General features: G+C 42.2%; 1 protein-coding gene across 1 annotated transcript in view; it reads left to right on the forward strand.

Moving 5' to 3' along the window:
* LOC115226112 (CD109 antigen-like) overlaps positions 1–19053 on the forward strand; it is a 161648-nt gene that overhangs the window by 10815 nt on the left and 131780 nt on the right. The window contains exons 2-3 of the mRNA XM_036514831.1: positions 9233–9315; positions 14629–14786. Coding sequence (XP_036370724.1) covers positions 9239–9315; positions 14629–14786 — 235 coding nt within the window. The 5' untranslated portion in view covers positions 9233–9238. The remainder of the gene's footprint in view (positions 1–9232; positions 9316–14628; positions 14787–19053) is intronic.

Consider the following 19053-nt stretch of genomic DNA (forward strand, 5'->3'; position numbering starts at 1 on the left):
CATTCACCACATGGTGTTTTGGTACTCCCTCTTTACTCTTTACTCTTTTACTTGTTTCAGTCATTTGACTGCGGCCATGCTGGAGCACCGCCTTTAGTCGAGCAAATCAACCCCGGGACTTATTCTTTGTAAGCCCAGTACTTATTCCATCAGTGACGGGGACGTAAACACACCAGCATCAGTTGTCAAACAATGCTAGAGGGACAAACACAGACACACAGACACACACACACACACAAACATATACACATACAAACATATACACACATATAAGACAGGCTTCTTTCAGTTTCTGTCTACCAAATCCACTCACAAGGCATTGGTCAGCCCGGGGCTATAGCAGAAGACACTTGCCCAAGGTGCCACGCAGTGGGACTGAACCTGGAACCATGTGGTTGGTAAGCAAGCTACTTACCACACAGCCACTCCTGTACGTTGGTCCATGGACTCTTACAGTAAACACAAGGGGTCCAATTTGGGAAAGAAAATGGGCAAGCCCCTGTCTCAAGAACATAAAAACCTTATAATTCAAAAGTACAATGAAAATAATGGCTATAAAAAGATTGCAAAAACTTTAGAATTGCCCTTAAGCACTGTTAAAACTGTAGTTAAGAAGTGGTTAGTGCACAAAACCACTGTTACCCTACCAAGATCTGGGAGACTGAGCAAACTTACCAGAAGCGCTAAGTCAAAACTGTTCCGGGAGGCAACCTCCAGCCCTGGTGCAACACTGGAAGACTTGAAAGCTTCAGTTTCCAGTACTGGGACAGATGTCCATGCATCTACAATTTCCAGTGTTTTGCACTGGTCTGGCCTGCAAGGGAGGGTACTAGAAAAAAGTCTCTTCTGAAGCTTATACACAAGCAAGCTAGACTAAACTTTATCAAAAGTCATGTTAATGATTCCATGACCATGTGGCGAAAGATTTTGTGGTCAGATGAGACCAAACGTCAAGTTATTTGGAAAAAATACAAAATGCTACATTTGGCAGAAAAAAGGCACTGCTCACCAACCTCATTACACTATCCCCACTGTAAAGCACAGCGGTGGCTCGATCATGCTTTGGGGCTGTTTTTCATCTGCAGGGCCTGGAGAGTTGGTAACCTTCCAAAGTATCATGGATAGTGCCAAGTACCAAGAAATATTGGAGGCAAACCTGCTGAAGTCTGCTAGAGCTCTGCACTTGGGTCGCAATTTCAAGTTTCAACAAAATAACAACCCCAAGCATGTGTCAAAAAGCATTAAAGCTTGGTTTGTTAGCAAGACAATCACAGTTTTGGAGTGGCCCAGCCAGTCTCCAGACCTCAATCCTATAGAAAATCTATGGCGAGATCTAAAGTTGGCTGTGCACCAACATTCCCCATTCAATCTGACACAGCTTGTGAAGTTCTGCCATGAAGAATGGCAAAAACTGTCAGCAGACCACTGCAGTAAGCTCCTGGAAGGCTACCCAAGGCGTCTGCAGGCTGTAATTGACACAGCAGGATCATCCATAAAGTATTAGCTGAAGACATTCCAAACGGGGTGTAGACTTTAGCATTCAGATTATTCTGTAAAATGTAAAGCTTATGTATTCACACCATGTAAAATTAATCTTACATCATTTCATGGCTTTGAGATTTCAATGATGTGATTGTTTATTTTTTAAAATGACATAATAAGGTAGCTATGAATGACCATATCTGACTAGTTTGAACATAAAACAGGTAGAATATTTTGGCCAGATAGGGCCGGTTTAAACACTAAAGGGTTAAGAAACAGTTTTAGATTTTTCAAATGTATTTTGTGTATTAAATAAAAGTGTGATAGATCTGCTTATCAAAACAAATTGATGGAATTTAAAATATTAATTACGGAGATGTACTTGCATAGCGAGTGACTTGATCTGAGATCGTGTGCTGGAACGCAAACAATTTCAGTGTGGAAGGTGTTTATAAGCCATTTAAGAAACACACAAAACCATTCGATTCACTTCAACATTTAAATTTAATTTGTCAAAATCTTTCCGTCGCTTTGAGACCGCGACCTCAGCACGAAGTTTTGTCAGTGAACAGGTCGCGGTCTCAAAGCAACGAAAATATTTTGACAAATTAAATTTAAATGTTGAAGTGAATCTAATGGTTTTTGTGTGTTTCTTAAAATATTAATTGTTCTTATCAAAATAAACAAAATACATCCAGTTTCCAAGCGGGGTGTAGACTTTTGCAAGGCACTGTACTTGTTCAAGGTGCCATATGGTTATTATATTCATACAGTACATATGTATAAATATCTCTTTCACTTGTTTCAGTCATTTGACTGTGGCCATGCTGGAGCACCGCCTTTTAGTCAAGCAAATCGATCCCAGGACTTATTCTTTGTAAGCCTAGTACTTATTATATCAGTCTCTTTCACTGAACCGCTAAGTTACGGGAACGTAAACACACCAGCATCGGTTGTCAAGTGATGGTGGGGGTACAAACACAGACACAAACATATACACATACAAACATATACACACATATAAGACAGGCTTCTTTCAGTTTCCATCTACCAAATCCACTCACAAGGCTTTGGTCAGCCCAAGGCTATAGTAGAAGACACTTTCCCAAGGTGCCATGCAGTGGGACTGAACCCAGAACTATGTGGTTGGTAAGCAAGCTACTTACCACACAGCCACTCCTGCACCTACAATATATTCAATATGGATGGAAGCACTCCGTTGGTTACGACGACGAGGGTTCCGGTTGATCCGATCAACGGAACAGCCTGCTCATGAAATTAACGTATAAGTGGCTGAGCACTCCACAGACACATGTACCCTTAACATAGTTCTCGGGGATATTCAGCGTGACACAGTGAGTGACAAGGCCGGCCCTTTGAAATACAGGTACAATAGAAACAGGAAGTAAGAGTGAGAGAAAGTTGTGGTGAAAGAGTACAGCAGGGATCACCACCATCCCCTGCCGGAGCCTCGTGGAGCTTTTAGGTATTTTTGCTCAATAAACACTCACAACGCCCGGTCTGGGAATCGAAACCGCGATCCTACGACCGCGAGTCCGCTGCCCTAACCACTGGGCCATTGCGCCTCCACACATAGCAATAACAGAGGCAACAAAGTGGATAAATGAGAACCAATCCATTTTGTTTTGCTGACGTGGTGCAATAGATGTTGACTTTCATTGAAAGTTCAGCAACATAGTTTCACACACTCACTGGTATCGTATATCTTCTGACACCAAATCTCAGATTTTCCTTGGTGTCTTTGGAGTAGCAGTCCTTCACCTAAAGGGTACGTTTGATTGCTTTGCTTTCCATTTTGTTGATACTTATATATATTTGTGTATGTGTCTGCGTGTGTGTGTGTTTATAAATACATATAAATATGTATATATATATTATATATATACACTTCAGTGTATCTTTGTAAACTTATATTTTTGTAAACTTGTATAATTATTATCTTCTATGTACATTTTGCTAGAATTTTAATTCATCTTTTAATATGCCAATGTATACTCTTTTCTCTTTTACTCTTTTACTTGTTTCAGTCATTTGACTGTGGCCATGCTGGAGCACCACCTTTAATCGAGCAACTCGACCCCGGGACTTATTCTTTTGTAAGCCCAGTACTTATTCTATCGGTCTCTTTTGCCGAACCGCTAAGTAACGGAGACATAAACCAGCATCGGTTGTCAAGCAATGCTAGGGGAACAAACACAGACGCACAAACACACACACACACACACACACATATATATATCATCATCATCATCATCATCGTTTAACACCGCTTTCCATGCTAGCATATATATATATATATATATACATATACGACGAGCTTCTTTCAGTTTCCGTCTACCAAATCCACTCACAAGGCTTTGGTCGGCCCGAGGCTATAGTAGAAAACACTTGCCCAAGGTGCCACGCAGTGGGACTGAACCCGGAACCATGTGGTTGGTAGACAAGCTACTTACCACACAGCCACTCCTGCACGTATATATATATATACGACGGGCTTCTTTCAGTTTCCGTCTACGAAATCCACTTGCAAGGCTTTGGTCGGCCCGAAGCTATAGTAGAAGACACTTAACCAAGGTGCCACGTAGTGGGACTGAACCCTGAACCATGTGAATGGTAAACAAGCTACTTACCACACAGCCACTCCTGCACCTATATATTATATATATATACACTTCTGTGTATCTTTGTAAACTTATATTTTTGTAAACTTGTATAATTATTATCTTCTATGTACATTTTGCAAGAATTTTACTTCGTCTTTTAATATACCATTGTATGCTTTACTTTTATTTATTAGTATTATATTTATTTCTCTTATTGTAACAAATTTTATACTAAATGTTTTAAGCATAAAATTCAAGGTGTTATAAAGCAAAATTTATATTTTTATATGATATATTTATATATTACTAAATATTTAAATTTTTAAATGTCGAGCTTTATAGATATAAATGAGTATATGAAGATTTGTATGTGTTTGGTCTATCTGTGGATTTTGTGATGTTCCTGTGGTTGTTGCTCGCATTGCCTCCCCTCGGATATAAAAAGTGTATACAGCTCATTAGAGCACTTCTATTTCCAGTCCGTTGTATATCTTGAGTGTTGTTGTCATTCAAGACATAACTTTATATTTTGTAATATATTATATATATATATATATATGTATATATATGAGGGGATGCCAAAAAGGAACCAGAATTTTGCAATATTATTTTATTCGCTTAGTTTTACATTTACACTTTTTCTTTGCAAGCCCAGTACTCATTCTATCGGTCTCTTTTGCCGAACCGCTAAGTGACGGGGACGTAAACACACCAGCATCGGTTGTCAAGCAATGCTAGAGGGACAAACACAGACACAAACATATACACACACATACATATATATACATATATACATATATACGACAGGCTTCTTTCAGTTTCCGTCTACCAAATCCACTCACAAGGCTTTGGTCAGACCGAGGCTATAGCAGAAGACACTTGCCCAAGATGCCACGCAGTGGGACTTAACCCGGAACCATGTTGTTGGTTAGCAAGCTACTTACCACACAGCCACTCCTGCTTACACTTTCTATTAAAAACCCCATTATCCACATATGGAATGAAAAACTTAACGCCAGAAAATTTTCTTTCTGGAATATAATCAAAAACAACCACAAGACAGAAATTTATGAAAACTGGTTAACCTCAACACCAATAATTTTGCCTCATAAATTCCAAATAAAATGTATTCGAAATGAGCAGGACCAACAAAAACAATTAAGGGGGAAACTAATACTGAAAAAATGAAGACAGAAATAGAACTCCTTAAGCTTAGAGCGCTAAGCACTGAAGAGAAATTTCAAAACATAGATGAGGAAATCTACAATGAATTAAAGAAACATTCAGATGATCAATGCTTGGAAAGTGTTTATAAACTGTGGAAAACAACTTGCGAAGCTGAAAAGACCAATTCCCTACAATGCTGGGAAAGACAAGCCAATTTCTTTATTAACTACGAATCGCATCTCAACATAGAAAACGCATTGGATAACCCCTTCCTGAAGAAAAATAAACCAAAGACATACACAGAAATGACCCCACGCTTATCTAACACAAACCACAGATGATGTAAGGGATACAACTCAATCGACCTGACCTTTACACCCCAAAATGACTTTCAAACAACAATCAGGAATTCAGCCCACCATAGAAAATCTCAAGGCATCCTAAATACAAATCAAAGATTCTATCGAAACCTCCAGACTAACCTAAACTTTCGGAACCAATACCTACCAATCCACCCCTACCATCTCACAATCAATGGAAGAATTTACCTCCGAGGCTTAATCCTCAACATGGTTACTTCAATCAGTCGACTAGACACAACCAAACTAGACAACATGACTTCTCTTTCCACCCACATTACAATATCTATATATATAAAACTGTAGTTGTGTGAGTGTCTGTCCCCTTCGATTTAGATTCTTAACTATTCCCACATTTTGCGGTGCAGTTTAACCAAATTCGAGTATCTTATAGTCGTGATTCATATCGAGCCCGTCTGAATATTAGCGTGCGTCTACGATGAGTCTACGATTTTAAAAATAATTTAACATCATTTTTTATTCCATTTTAATGCATAATTTTTTGTGTGTCGATGGCGGCGGAGTTGGCGTCCATGGTCACAGCTGCACCTGTTTGCTTCTCCCCCTTCTTCCCTCCCTCGTGAAGCTGTGGGGAAGGGAGTGTAAGGAAATCAACGTCGTAAAGCGTTGTCAAGGAGACCAGCGTTCTTTTAGAACAACGACTTCATGGCTTGAAGACACCAAAACAGAAATGGCTAAGAAAGCCCGAATTGGCATCTATAAGGGAAGTAACTCTCTAAAAATGCTTATATAGTTATTTCCCTTACAAACCCGAGCAACGCCGAGCGATACTGCTAGTCTTTATATATAAAAGTAAGGTTGTGTGTCTGTCTACTCCGATTTAGATTCCTAACTACTCCCACATTTTGCGGTGCAGTTTAACCAAAACCGGGTATCTTATAGTCGTCATTCATATCGAGCCCTTCTGGGTATTAGCGCGCGTCTACGATGAGTCTACGATTTAAAAAATAATTTACAATCATTTTTTTCCATTTTAATGCATATTTTTTTAAATATAAGGGAAGTAACTCTCTAAAAATGTCTACGATGAGTCAATGATTTAAAAAAAAATTTACCATCATATTTTTTCCATTTTTAATGCATTTTTTTGCAATTTTTTGGCTATAACTCTCTAAAAATGCTTTATAGTTATTTCCCTTACAAACCTGAGCAACGCTGGGCGATACTGCTAGTTAAAAATAAATTTAACCCAAACCACATCAACCATAGACAATATAACAACCCTCAATGCCACCATAATCTAGTCCGCTACACAGTCAATCCACTCCAGACACGCTTTACACCCATTTTCTCCTCAGCAAACCAAACACAATACAGACTTTCCACAACGATCCACCGACTTCAACTTTTTTGAAGACCTAAATCAGAGAAACAGAAATGGAACAAAATGTACAAGAACAACCGAAAATAATCAACTTATCAGAGAGAATCCTAAGTATTACACAAGCTAAAATTCTAGTCTGTCTCTATCCCCCCCCTCTCTCTCTCTCACTGTGTATAAGTTGCAAATTCAGAATCCATGTAGCCTCAAATATTCAAGTAATGTTGTTTAATCATCCTTCTCATCATCATCATCATTTAACGTCTGTTTTCTATGGGTTGAATGGCTTGACATGAGCTGTTAAGTTTGGGAGGCGCAACAAATATCTTTGCCTGTTTCAGCATGTGTCAACAACTAGATGCTCTTCCGAGTGCCAATCCCTTTTACAGAGTGTACTGGGTGCTTGATACATAGCACCAGCATCGGTGCTTTTTAAGTTGCACCAAAACCAATGCTTTTCATATGGCACCATCACTGATAGGGCCACCAAGTACCTCACACGACAAAATCCCGAAAATAATCAACTTATCGAAGAAAATCCTGAGTATTACACAAGCTAAAATTCTAGCAAGAGGTTTAAAATTTACTCCAACCCATCGCAGATCGAACCAGAATGAAATTGAGGATAACACTATGGATTTCTGCCGAAAATTATGCCTCACAGAAGCACTTCACAAGTACACCAGCGAAGATGACTCAATAGTAAAAAACAAAAGGGAATACTGTCCTACAAAAGGCAGAAATAAAGAGCTTAATGCTTTTTGTGAACATATTACCAGTTTTCCTTTTAATATCTTACAAAAACAGCGAATTAAATCCAGCCTTGATGTAAATGAATGGAAAGACCTAATTGAGTTAAAAAATTATTTAAACCTCACCATTAAAGAAGCCGACAAAGGAAGTGTGGCAGTAGTGATGGACACAGAGTACTACAAAAATTTAATACTCTCCATCATCATCATCATCATCATCGTTTAATGTCCATTCTCCATGCTAGCATGGGTTGGATGGTTCGACTGAGGGTCTGGGAAGCCAGAAGGCTGCACCAGGCTCTGGTCTGATCTGGCAGTGTTTCTACAGCTGGATGCCCTTCCTAACACCACTCACTCTGTGAGTGTAGTGGGTGCTTTTTACGTGCCACCTGCACAGGTGCCAGGCGAGGCTGGCAACAGCCACGATCGGATTGGTGCATTTTACATGCCACCGGCACGGAAGCCAGTCTAGGCGGTGCTGGCATCGGCCACGTTCAGATGGTGCTTTTTACGTGCCACTGGCACAGGGATCGCAACTGCAGTTTCCATTGATTTTGATGTTGGTGTACTTGACTCAATGGATCTCCTCAAGCACAGGGTCGAAATGGTGTTTCTTCACTTGCCACCTGCACAGGAGTCAGTCCAGCGGTCCTGGCAACTGCTGGGTGCCAGTCATAGGATTGGTTCAATTTCGATTCCGATTTCCATGTTGGAAAATAATATTTACTATGAGAAGATAGTACAATATAACCCACTGAGGACACTTAAAAACTTATCCTCCTTACATCAAATACGTGGAAAGGGCCTCACTAAACATGAAATAGACTATTTATCCAATTTTAAATACAGACCTAGTCTATTCTACAGATTACCTAAAATACACAAAAATCTACATATTTGTAAAGCTTACAAAGTTACTCCAAGCCTGTGCATTAATGTTCCTCAAACTGAGACCCATCATTGTTGGCCCTGCTTATGAAACAGTGGAGGCACAATGGCCCAGTGGTTAGGGCAACGGACTCGCGGTCATAGGATCGCGGTTTCGATTCGCAGACCGGGTGTTGTGAGTGTTTATTGAGCGAAAACACCTATAGCTCCACGACGCTCCGGCAGGGGATGGTGGTGATCCCTGCTGTACTCTTTCACCACAACTTTCTCTCACGCTTACTTCCTGTTTCTGTTGTACCTGTATTTCAAAGGGCCGGCCTTGTCACTCTCTGTGTCACGCTGAATATCCCCGAGAACTACGTTAAGGGTACACGTGTCTGTGGAATGCTCAGCCACTTACACGTTAATTTCACGAGCAGGCTGTTCCGTTGATTCGGATCAATCGGAACCCTCGTCGTCGTAATCGATGGAGTGCTTCCATCCATCAATTATGATTTTTTAAAGAGCTGCTATAATTGTGTTTGATATGGTTTTGGGTTTTATCCTATGACACAGAGTCATGGGAAAATATCTTCTATAACCTCAGGTTTTTAAACTCTTTGTTTCTTTGTTTTTCAGTCCAAGATGGTATCCATGCTCCAGCTGGGCATATTTTTGACCATGTCCATGAGCCATGCCCTAAGTTTACTAGATCCCGGCATGTAAGTCATTTATACCACTCTGTTATCAGAATTTGTTGTCTGTCTCGCCCTCTCCCCACTCTCTCTCTTACTGTGTATAAGTTGCAAATTCAGAATCCATGTAGCCTCAAATATTCAAGTAATGTTGTTTAATCATCATCATCATCATCATCATCATTTAATGTCTGTTTTCTATGGGTTGAATGGCTTGACATGAGCTGGTAAGTTTGGGAGGCACAACAAGTATCTTTGCCTGTTTCAGCATGTGTCAACAACTGGATGCTCTTCCGAGTGCCAATCACTTTTACAGAGTGTACTGGGGCTTGATACATAGCACCAGCATCGGTGCTTTTTAAGTTGCACCAACACCAATGCCTTTCATATGGCATCAGCACTGACAGGGTCACCAAATACTTCGCACGACAAAATCCCCTCAAATGGGAATGGGGAGCAGTATGAAGTTGGTGTGGCTTTGTGCCAGGTGAGAGAGTTAAGGTATAGAGGGAGAGCTGTAGATGTCTGGTTGTAGAGTAGATACTTGAATACTTCAGTAAGAAAAGAAAGGAGAGTGATTTGAAGTTGGTGGGGGCAGGGTAAGTTAATGATAGACAAAGATAGAGATCAGAGATCAAAGATATGTAAGGGTGGATATAATGAATGACAAAGACATCGACGGCAGATATGAGATCACGTAGAGGGCAAAGATGTGTAGGCAACTGTAATTAAATCCATGCCTGACCGTGGGTCATCTGGAGTATCTCACCTGTGCCAGAGTCACTGAAATGGTACCCTTATCAGTGACACATAAAAGGAACCCGTGCCAGAGACACTTAAATGGTACCCTTATCGGTGACATATAAAGGGCACCTGTGCCAGAGACACTTAAATGGTACCCTTATCAGTGACACATAAATTAAATCCATGCCTGACCGTGGGTCATCTGGAGTATCTCACCTGTGCCAGAGTCACTGAAATGGTACCATATCAGTGACACATAAAAGGCACCTGTGCCAGAGACACTTAAATGGTACCCTTATCGGTGACACATAAAAGGCACCTGTGCCAGAGACACTTAAATGGTACCCATATCAGTGACACATAAAAGGCACCTGTGCCAGAGACACTGAAATGGTACCCTTATCGGTGACACATAAAAGGAACCCGTGCCAGAGACACTGGAATGGTACGCTTTTCGGTGACACATAAAAGGAACCCGTACCAGAGACACTTAAATGGTACCCTTATCGGCGACACATAAAAGGCACCTGTGCCAGAGACACTTAAATGGTACCCATATCAGTGACACATATAAGGCACCTGTGCCAGAGACACTGAAATGGTACGCTTATCGGTGACACATAAAAGGAACCCGTACCAGAGACACTTAAATGGTACCCTTATCGGCGACACATAATAGGCACCTGTGCCAGAGACACTTAAATGGTACCACACCATACCCCGAAACACTCCCTTATCATTGGTGACACATAAAAGGCACCTGTGCCAGAGACACTAATAAATGGTACCCTTATCAGTGACACATAAAAGGCACCTGTGCCAGAGACACTTAAATGGTACCATATCAGTGACACATAAAAGGCACCTGTGCCAGAGACACTGAAATGGTACCCTTATCGGTGACACATAAGAGGAACCCGTACCAGAGACACTTAAATGGTACCCTTATCGGCGACACATAAAAGGCACCTGTGCCAGAGACACTTAAATGGTACCCTCATCGGTGACACATAAAAGGCACCTGTGCCAGAGACACTTAAATAGTACCCATATCAGTGACACATAAAAGGCACCTGTGCCAGAGACACTGAAATGGTACCCTTATCGGTGACACATAAAAGGAACCCGTGCCAGAGACACTGGAATGGTACGCTTATCGGTGACACATAAAAGGAACCCGTACCAGAGACACTGAAATGGTACCCTTATCGGCGACACATAAAAGGCACCTGTGCCAGAGACACTTAAATGGTACCCATATCAGTGACACATAAAAGGCACCTGTGCCAGAGACACTTAAATGGTACCCATATCAGTGACACATAAAAGGCACCTGTGCCAGAGACACTGAAATGGTACCCATATCAGTGACACATAAAAGGCACCTGTGCCAGAGACACTGAAATGGTACCTTATCAGTGACACATAAAAGGCACCTGTGCCAGAGACACTTAAATGGTACCCTTATCAGTGACACATAAATTAAATCCATGCCTGACCGTGGGTCATCTGGAGTATCTCCCCTGGTCACATCATTAATGCGGTGGCGCGCGTGAAAAGGGGATAAATGGACAAAGAGAAAGGGAGCAGCCTCTTTTGCCTCACAGGCAGCTTCCTGCTCACTACATCGTCCCACACTCTGCTACTAGACTACCCGTGCCGATTTGAATTGAGCAAAATCCTCTATACCAGTCATGGAAGGCGGCAAGACAAAAATCCTTTTTGTTCAACTTCATTATCTTCTGTAAAAATGTTAAATGTTCAAGCTGTGTACATGTGCTCTCCTCTCGGATCGCAATAAACGTACCATGTTCACGAAGGCCTCAAAAACTCACACGAATTGTTGTTGTCTTTCATTGGATTAACTTTTGCAGCTAGAGAAGGATTACCGGATATTTGATCAAAATTGTTTGTTGTTTGTTCCTTCTCGAGCTATGCCTGGCTCATAAGGGCCGGTTTCACGGTTTCTTGGCGTATAGGTTCCCCACCTGGATGGGACGCCGGTCCATCGCAGGTGAGCTGCAAGATGCAGGAGGAAAGAGTGAGAGAAAGTTGTGGCGAAAAAGTCATCAGAAGTTTCGCCATTACCTTCTGCCGGAGCCGCGTGGAGCTTAGGTGTTTCGCTCATAAACACACACACCGCCCGATCTGAGATTCGAACTCGTGATCCCTCGACTGCAAGTCCGCTGCTCTAACCACTAGACCATGTGCCTCCACTCAATCAAAATTAGTGGGCTTTAATTCCGCTGAAGATGCATTCAATGGAAAATAAATTTGTTCGGATGATATTGAGAATGTGGGATTGTTATCAGGGGGGAAGACATTCCAAGTGGAAGGATAAATGATAGTATAAAAGGGAGACAAAATGCAAGGGGTGTATTTCAGAAATGTTGATGCTTTCTCAGGAGTAACATGTATTAATTTTAAAGAAGTATAAAATTCTAGTTTACCTCAAAGGAGGATCCTTTGGTTTCAATGCAGATGTAGTGCTCCCCCACCTCAGAACTGCATTCATTCCTCAATACCTTTCTCCAGCCATGCTCTCTCTTCTCGGCCAAACTCCATCCTTAGCATCTCATTTATCTACCATTTATCCTACTACTGGTAAACTGTAAACCAGTACAACCTGTGTCAGTGGGGTAGAAAGGGCTCCTTAGCCGTAGTGAAGGCAATCTATCTAGGGAGATAACCTTACAATAAATCACTCGGTCCGTAGCTTAGAAATACTGGGTTGACGTCCAGTGGGAACAGCTTTGTTTCATGGAGGAGGAAAGATCTTCTTTAGTACTTGGTTGTACAATGCTTTCCAATGTGTGTAAAAAAGACTCCGCCGGTTACGACGACGAGGGTCCCAGCTGATACGATCAACGGAACAGCTTGCTCGTGAAATTAACGTGCAAATGGCTGAGCATTCCACAGACACGTGTACCCATAACGTAGTTCTCGGGGATAATCAGCGTGACACAGAGAGTGACAAGGCTGACCCTTTGAAGTACAAGTACAACTCATTTTTGCCAGCTGAGTGGACTGGAGCAACGTGAAAATAAAGTGTCTTGCTCAAGGACACAACGCATCGCCGGGAATCGAACTCACAACCTTACGATCATGACCCGAATGCCCTAACCACTAAGCCACGCGCCCTCACGCAATGTGTGTAGTAGTGGCACGCACACACATTATTAGCCATTTGAAAAGACTATGGAATTTAGTCTCGACCACGGTCGAACAATGATGGTGATGATGATTATCTACCATCACGCCTAATGCCCTTGCATATCTGTCATAACCCATCTTCCTGAACCATTCCTATATCTCTCACCTTCAATTACTATAGTCACCTTTATGCCATCTAACCATTTCTCCTCACATTCTTATGAAATTTTCCATTCTGTTCCCCCTTACCCACTCACCCAGTCCAATCTTCTGTACCACTTCTCCTTTATTCACCCCCATTGTACCGTGACAATATGTCCTGATACATACCTACCGTGGAGGCGCAATGGCCCAGTGGTTAAAGCAGCGGACTCGCGGTCGTAGGATCGCGGGTTCGATTCCCAGACCAGGCGTTGTGAGTGTTTATTGAGCGCAAACACCTAAAAGCTCCACGAGGCTCCGGCAGGGGGTGGTGATCCCTGCTGTACTCTTTCACCACTCTTTCTTCTGTTGGCCTGCTCGCTTAGCCAGAGGGGTGGCGTCATTCGAGGGCTAAAACAATGCGAACGCATTGTGACCAGCGATATGTAACTACATCTGATGGACTGGTCGGTCACGTGATCACATACCTACCATGTCTCTCACTTTCTTGACCTCTATCACTCTCTCTCGCTAAGTCTCTTTTCTCTCCCATCTTCTCCAATTAGGGTCTTCTTGTATCTCTTACACAGCAAGGCACCAATCTCTATCCATCTGTTCTCTCAACTGGCACAAAGCCTCCTCCCTCAACACTACTATCCCTAGTCGAGGGGACTTTGTCTTGCCTTCCAAGTTACTTGGTGACCCCAGAGGTCATGGTCTGTAAAGTGGCTGGCATTAGGAAGGCATCCAGCTATAGAAACCATGCAAAAATAGACAAAAGGGTTTGGTACAGTTCTCTGGTTTGCCAGATCTTGTCAAACTGTCCAACCCATGCCAGCATGTGTGTGTATGTTTTATCTTTTGCTTCAATTTTTAGACTGTGGCCATACTGTGGCACTGCCTTGAAAAATTTTAGTCGAATGAATTGACCTCAGTAATTACTTTTTTTTTTATTTTTTAAAGCTTGGTACTTATTTTAGCAGTCTTTTCTGCCAAACTGCTAAGTTACAGGGATGTAAACGCACAAATACCAGGTGTCAAGAGGTAGTAGGGGACAAACACAGCTACACACACACACACACACACACAGCTACACACACACACATGCACACACACGCACACACACCATGGGCTTCTTTCAGTTTCCATTTACCAAATCCACTCAGAAGGCTTTGGTTAGCCAAGACTATATAGTAGAACACATTTACCCTAGTTGCCATGTAGTAGGGCTGTGTATGTGTCTGTGTATAACTGTATTTATCTATATATGTAACATTGTGATATCTTCCTTTTTTCCATCAGGGGATACTATATGTTCTATGCACCAAGATACTTCACACCAGAAGATGGACTCAACATCACTGTTATACTCTATGAAAATTATGGGTCCATGAATGTTACTGTTACACTCAAAGATGGTGACAAAGATCTTAAAACAATATCTCAGCAAACTCATGAAAGTAAGTAAGACTATTGTTGTTATTGTCTATTTTCAGACAAGCTAGGTTTACCCCATTGGTTACCATATTTTTCTTGAAGTACCCTACATCTGTTTCAATAAAATTCAAATAAAGACATTAGCATTTAGCATTCAGATTAGTCTGCCAAATGTAATGCTTATTTATTGACATTATTTTGAATTAATAATGCATCATCTCAGCTTTTTTGGATGATGTTATGGGGTAGGTGCAAGAGTACAGATCTGGCCATATTGAACTTAAAGCAGGTAGAATATTTAGGTTTCATATGGTTTTTATAAAGCTAAAGGATTAACCCTTTAACATGCAGATTTCTCTATCAAATGCAATGCTTATTTATTCACATAAATGGTACCCAAAAGGCACCTGTGCCAGAGACACTTAAATGCTACCCTTATCACTGACACACCAAAGGCACCTATTCCAGAGACACTTAAATGATACCCTTATCAGTGACACATAAAAGGCACCCGTGCCAGAGACACTTATATGGTACCCTTATCAGTGACACATAAAAGGCACTTGTGCCAGAGACACTTAAATGGTACCCCTATCAGTGACACATAAAAGGCACCTGTGCCAGAGACACTGAAATGGTACCCTTATCAGTGACACATAAAAGGCACCTGTGCCAGAGACACTGAAAAGGTACCCTTATCAGTGACACATAAAAGGCACTTGTGCCAGAGACACTTAAATGGTACCCTTATCAGTGACACATAAAAGGCACCCGTGCCAGAGACACTGAAATGGTACCCTTTTCAGTGACACATAAAAGGAACCTGTGCCAGTGACACTGAAATGGTACCCTTATCAGTGACACATAAAAGGCACTTGTGCCAGAGACACTGAAACGGTACCGTTATCAGTGACACATAAAAGGCACCTGTTCCAGAGACACTTAAATGGTACCCTTATCAGTGACACATAAAAGGGACCTGTGCCACAGACACTGAAATGGTACCCATATCAATGACACATAAAAGGCACCTGTGCCAGAGACACTGAAATGGTACCCTTATCAGTGACACATAAAAGGCACCTGTGCCAGTGACACTGAAATGGTACCCTTATCAGTGACACATAAAAGGCACTTGTGCCAGAGACACTGAAACGGTACCGTTATCAGTGACACATAAAAGGCACCTGTTCCAGAGACACTTAAATGGTACCCTTATCAGTGACACATAAAAGGGACCTGTGCCACAGACACTGAAATGGTACCCATATCAATGACACATAAAAGGCACCTGTGCCAGAGACACTGAAATGGTACCCTTATCAGTGACACATAAAAGGCACTTGTGCCAGAGACACTGAAACGGTACCGTTATCAGTGACACATAAAAGGCACCTGTTCCAGAGACACTTAAATGGTACCCTTATCAGTGACACATAAAAGGGACCTGTGCCACAGACACTGAAATGGTACCCATATCAATGACACATAAAAGGCACCTGTGCCAGAGACACTGAAATTGTACCCTTATCAGTGACACATAAAAGGCACCTGTGCCACAGACACTGAAATGGTACCCTTATCAGTGACACATAAAAGGCACTTGTGCCACAGACACTGAAATGGTACCCTTATCAGTGACACATAAAAGGCACCTGTGCCACAGACACTGAAATGGTACCCTTATCAGTGACACATAAAAGGCACTTGTGCCACAGACACTGAAATGGTACCCTTATCAGTGACACATAAAAGGCACCTGTGCCAGAGACACTTAAATGGTACCCTTATCAGTGACACATAAAAGGCACCTGTGCCACAGACACTGAAATGGTACCCATATCAGTGACACATAAAAGGCACTTGTGCCAGAGACACTGAAACGGTACCCTTATCAGTGACACGTAAAAGGCACCTGTGCCACAGACACTGAAATGGTACCCTTATCAGTGACACATAAAAGGCACTTGTGCCACAGACACTGAAATGGTACCCTTATCAGTGACACATAAAAGGCACCTGTGCCACAGACACTGAAATGGTACCCTTATCAGTGACACATAAAAGGCACTTGTGCCACAGACACTGAAATGGTACCCTTATCAGTGACACATAAAAGGCACCTGTGCCACAGACACTTAAATGGTACCCTTATCAGTGACACATAAAAGGCACCTGTGCCACAGACACTGAAATGGTACCCATATCAGTGACACATAAAAGGCACTTGTGCCAGAGACACTGAAACGGTACCCTTATCAGTGACACGTAAAAGGCACCTGTGCCACAGACACTTAAATGGTACCCTTATCAGTGACACATAAAAGGCACCTGTGCCACAGACACTGAAATGGTACCCATATCAGTGACACATAAAAGGCACTTGTGCCAGAGACACTGAAACGGTACCCTTATCAGTGACACATAAAAGGCACTTGTGCCAGAGACACTGCAATGGTACCCTTATCAATGACACATAAAAGGCACCTGTGCCAGAGACACTGAAATGGTACCCTTTTCAGTGACACATAAAAGGAACCCGTACCAGAGACACTGAAACGGTACCGTTATCAGTGACACATAAAAGGCACCTCTTCCAGAGACACTGAAATGGTACCCATATCAATGACACATAAAAGGCACCTGTGCCACAGACACTGAAATGGTACCCTTATCAGTGACACATAAAAGGCACTTGTGCCAGAGACACTGAAACGGTACCCTTATCAGTGACACATAAAAGGCACTTGTGTCAGAGACACTGAAATGGTACCCATATCAGTGACACATAAAAGGCACCTGTGCCACAGACACTGAAATGGTACCCATATCAATGACACATAAAAGGCACCTGTGCCAGAGACACTTAAATGGTACCCTTATCAGTGACACATAAAAGGCACTTGTGCCAGAGACACTTAAATGGTACCCTTATCAGTGACACATAAAAGGCACCTGTGCCAGAGACACTTATATGGTACCCTTATCAGTGACACATAAAAGGCACTTGTGCCAGAGACACTTAAATGGTACCCCTATCAGTCACACATAAAAGGCACCTGTGCCAGAGACACTTAAATGGTACCCTTATCAGTGACACATAAAAGGCACCCGTGCCAGAGACACTTATATGGTACCCTTTTCAGTGACACATAAAAGGCACCTGTGCCAGTGACACTGAAATGGTACCCTTATCAGTGACACATAAAAGGCACTTGTGCCAGAGACACTTAAATGGTACCCCTATCAGTCACACATAAAAGGCACCTGTTCCAGAGACACTTAAATGGTACCCTTATCAGTGACACATAAAAGGCACCCGTGCCAGAGACACTTATATGGTACCCATATCAATGACACATAAAAGGCACCTGTGCCAGAGACACTGAAATGGTACCCTTATCAGTGACACATAAAAGGCACTTGTGCCAGAGACACTGAAACGGTACCGTTATCAGTGACACATAAAAGGCACCGATTCCAGAGACACTTAAATGGTACCCTTATCAGTGACACATAAAAGGCACTTGTGCCAGAGACACTGAAACGGTACCCTTATCAGTGACACGTAAAAGCCACCTGTGCCACAGACACTTAAATGGTACCCTTATCAGTGACACATAAAAGGCACCTGTGCCACAGACACTGAAATGGTACCCATATCAGTGACACATAAAAGGCACTTGTGCCAGAGACACTGAAACGGTACCCTTATCAGTGACACATAAAAGGCACTTGTGCCAGAGACACTGAAATGGTACCCTTATCAATGACACATAAAAGGCACCTGTGCCAGAGACACTGAAATGGTACCCTTATCAGTGACACATAAAAGGAACCCGTACCAGAGACACTGAAACGGTACCGTTATCAGTGACACATAAAAGGCACCTCTTCCAGAGACACTGAAATGGTACCCATATCAATGACACAAAAGGCACCTGTGCCACAGACACTGAAATGGTACCCTTATCAGTGACACATAAAAGGCACTTGTGCCAGAGACACTGAAACGGTACCCTTATCAGTGACACATAAAAGGCACCTGTGCCAGAGACACTTAAATGGTACCCTTATCAGTGACACATAAAAGGCACTTGTGCCAGAGACACTTAAATGGTACCCTTATCAGTGACACATAAAAGGCACCTGTGCCAGAGACACTTATATGGTACCCTTATCAGTGACACATAAAAGGCACTTGTGCCAGAGACACTTAAATGGTACCCCTATCAGTGACACATAAAAGGCACCTGTGCCAGAGACACTTAAATGGTACCCTTATCAGTG

This window comes from Octopus sinensis, linkage group LG29, assembly GCF_006345805.1.
Source record: "Octopus sinensis linkage group LG29, ASM634580v1, whole genome shotgun sequence".
Taxonomy (NCBI): domain Eukaryota; kingdom Metazoa; phylum Mollusca; class Cephalopoda; order Octopoda; family Octopodidae; genus Octopus; species Octopus sinensis.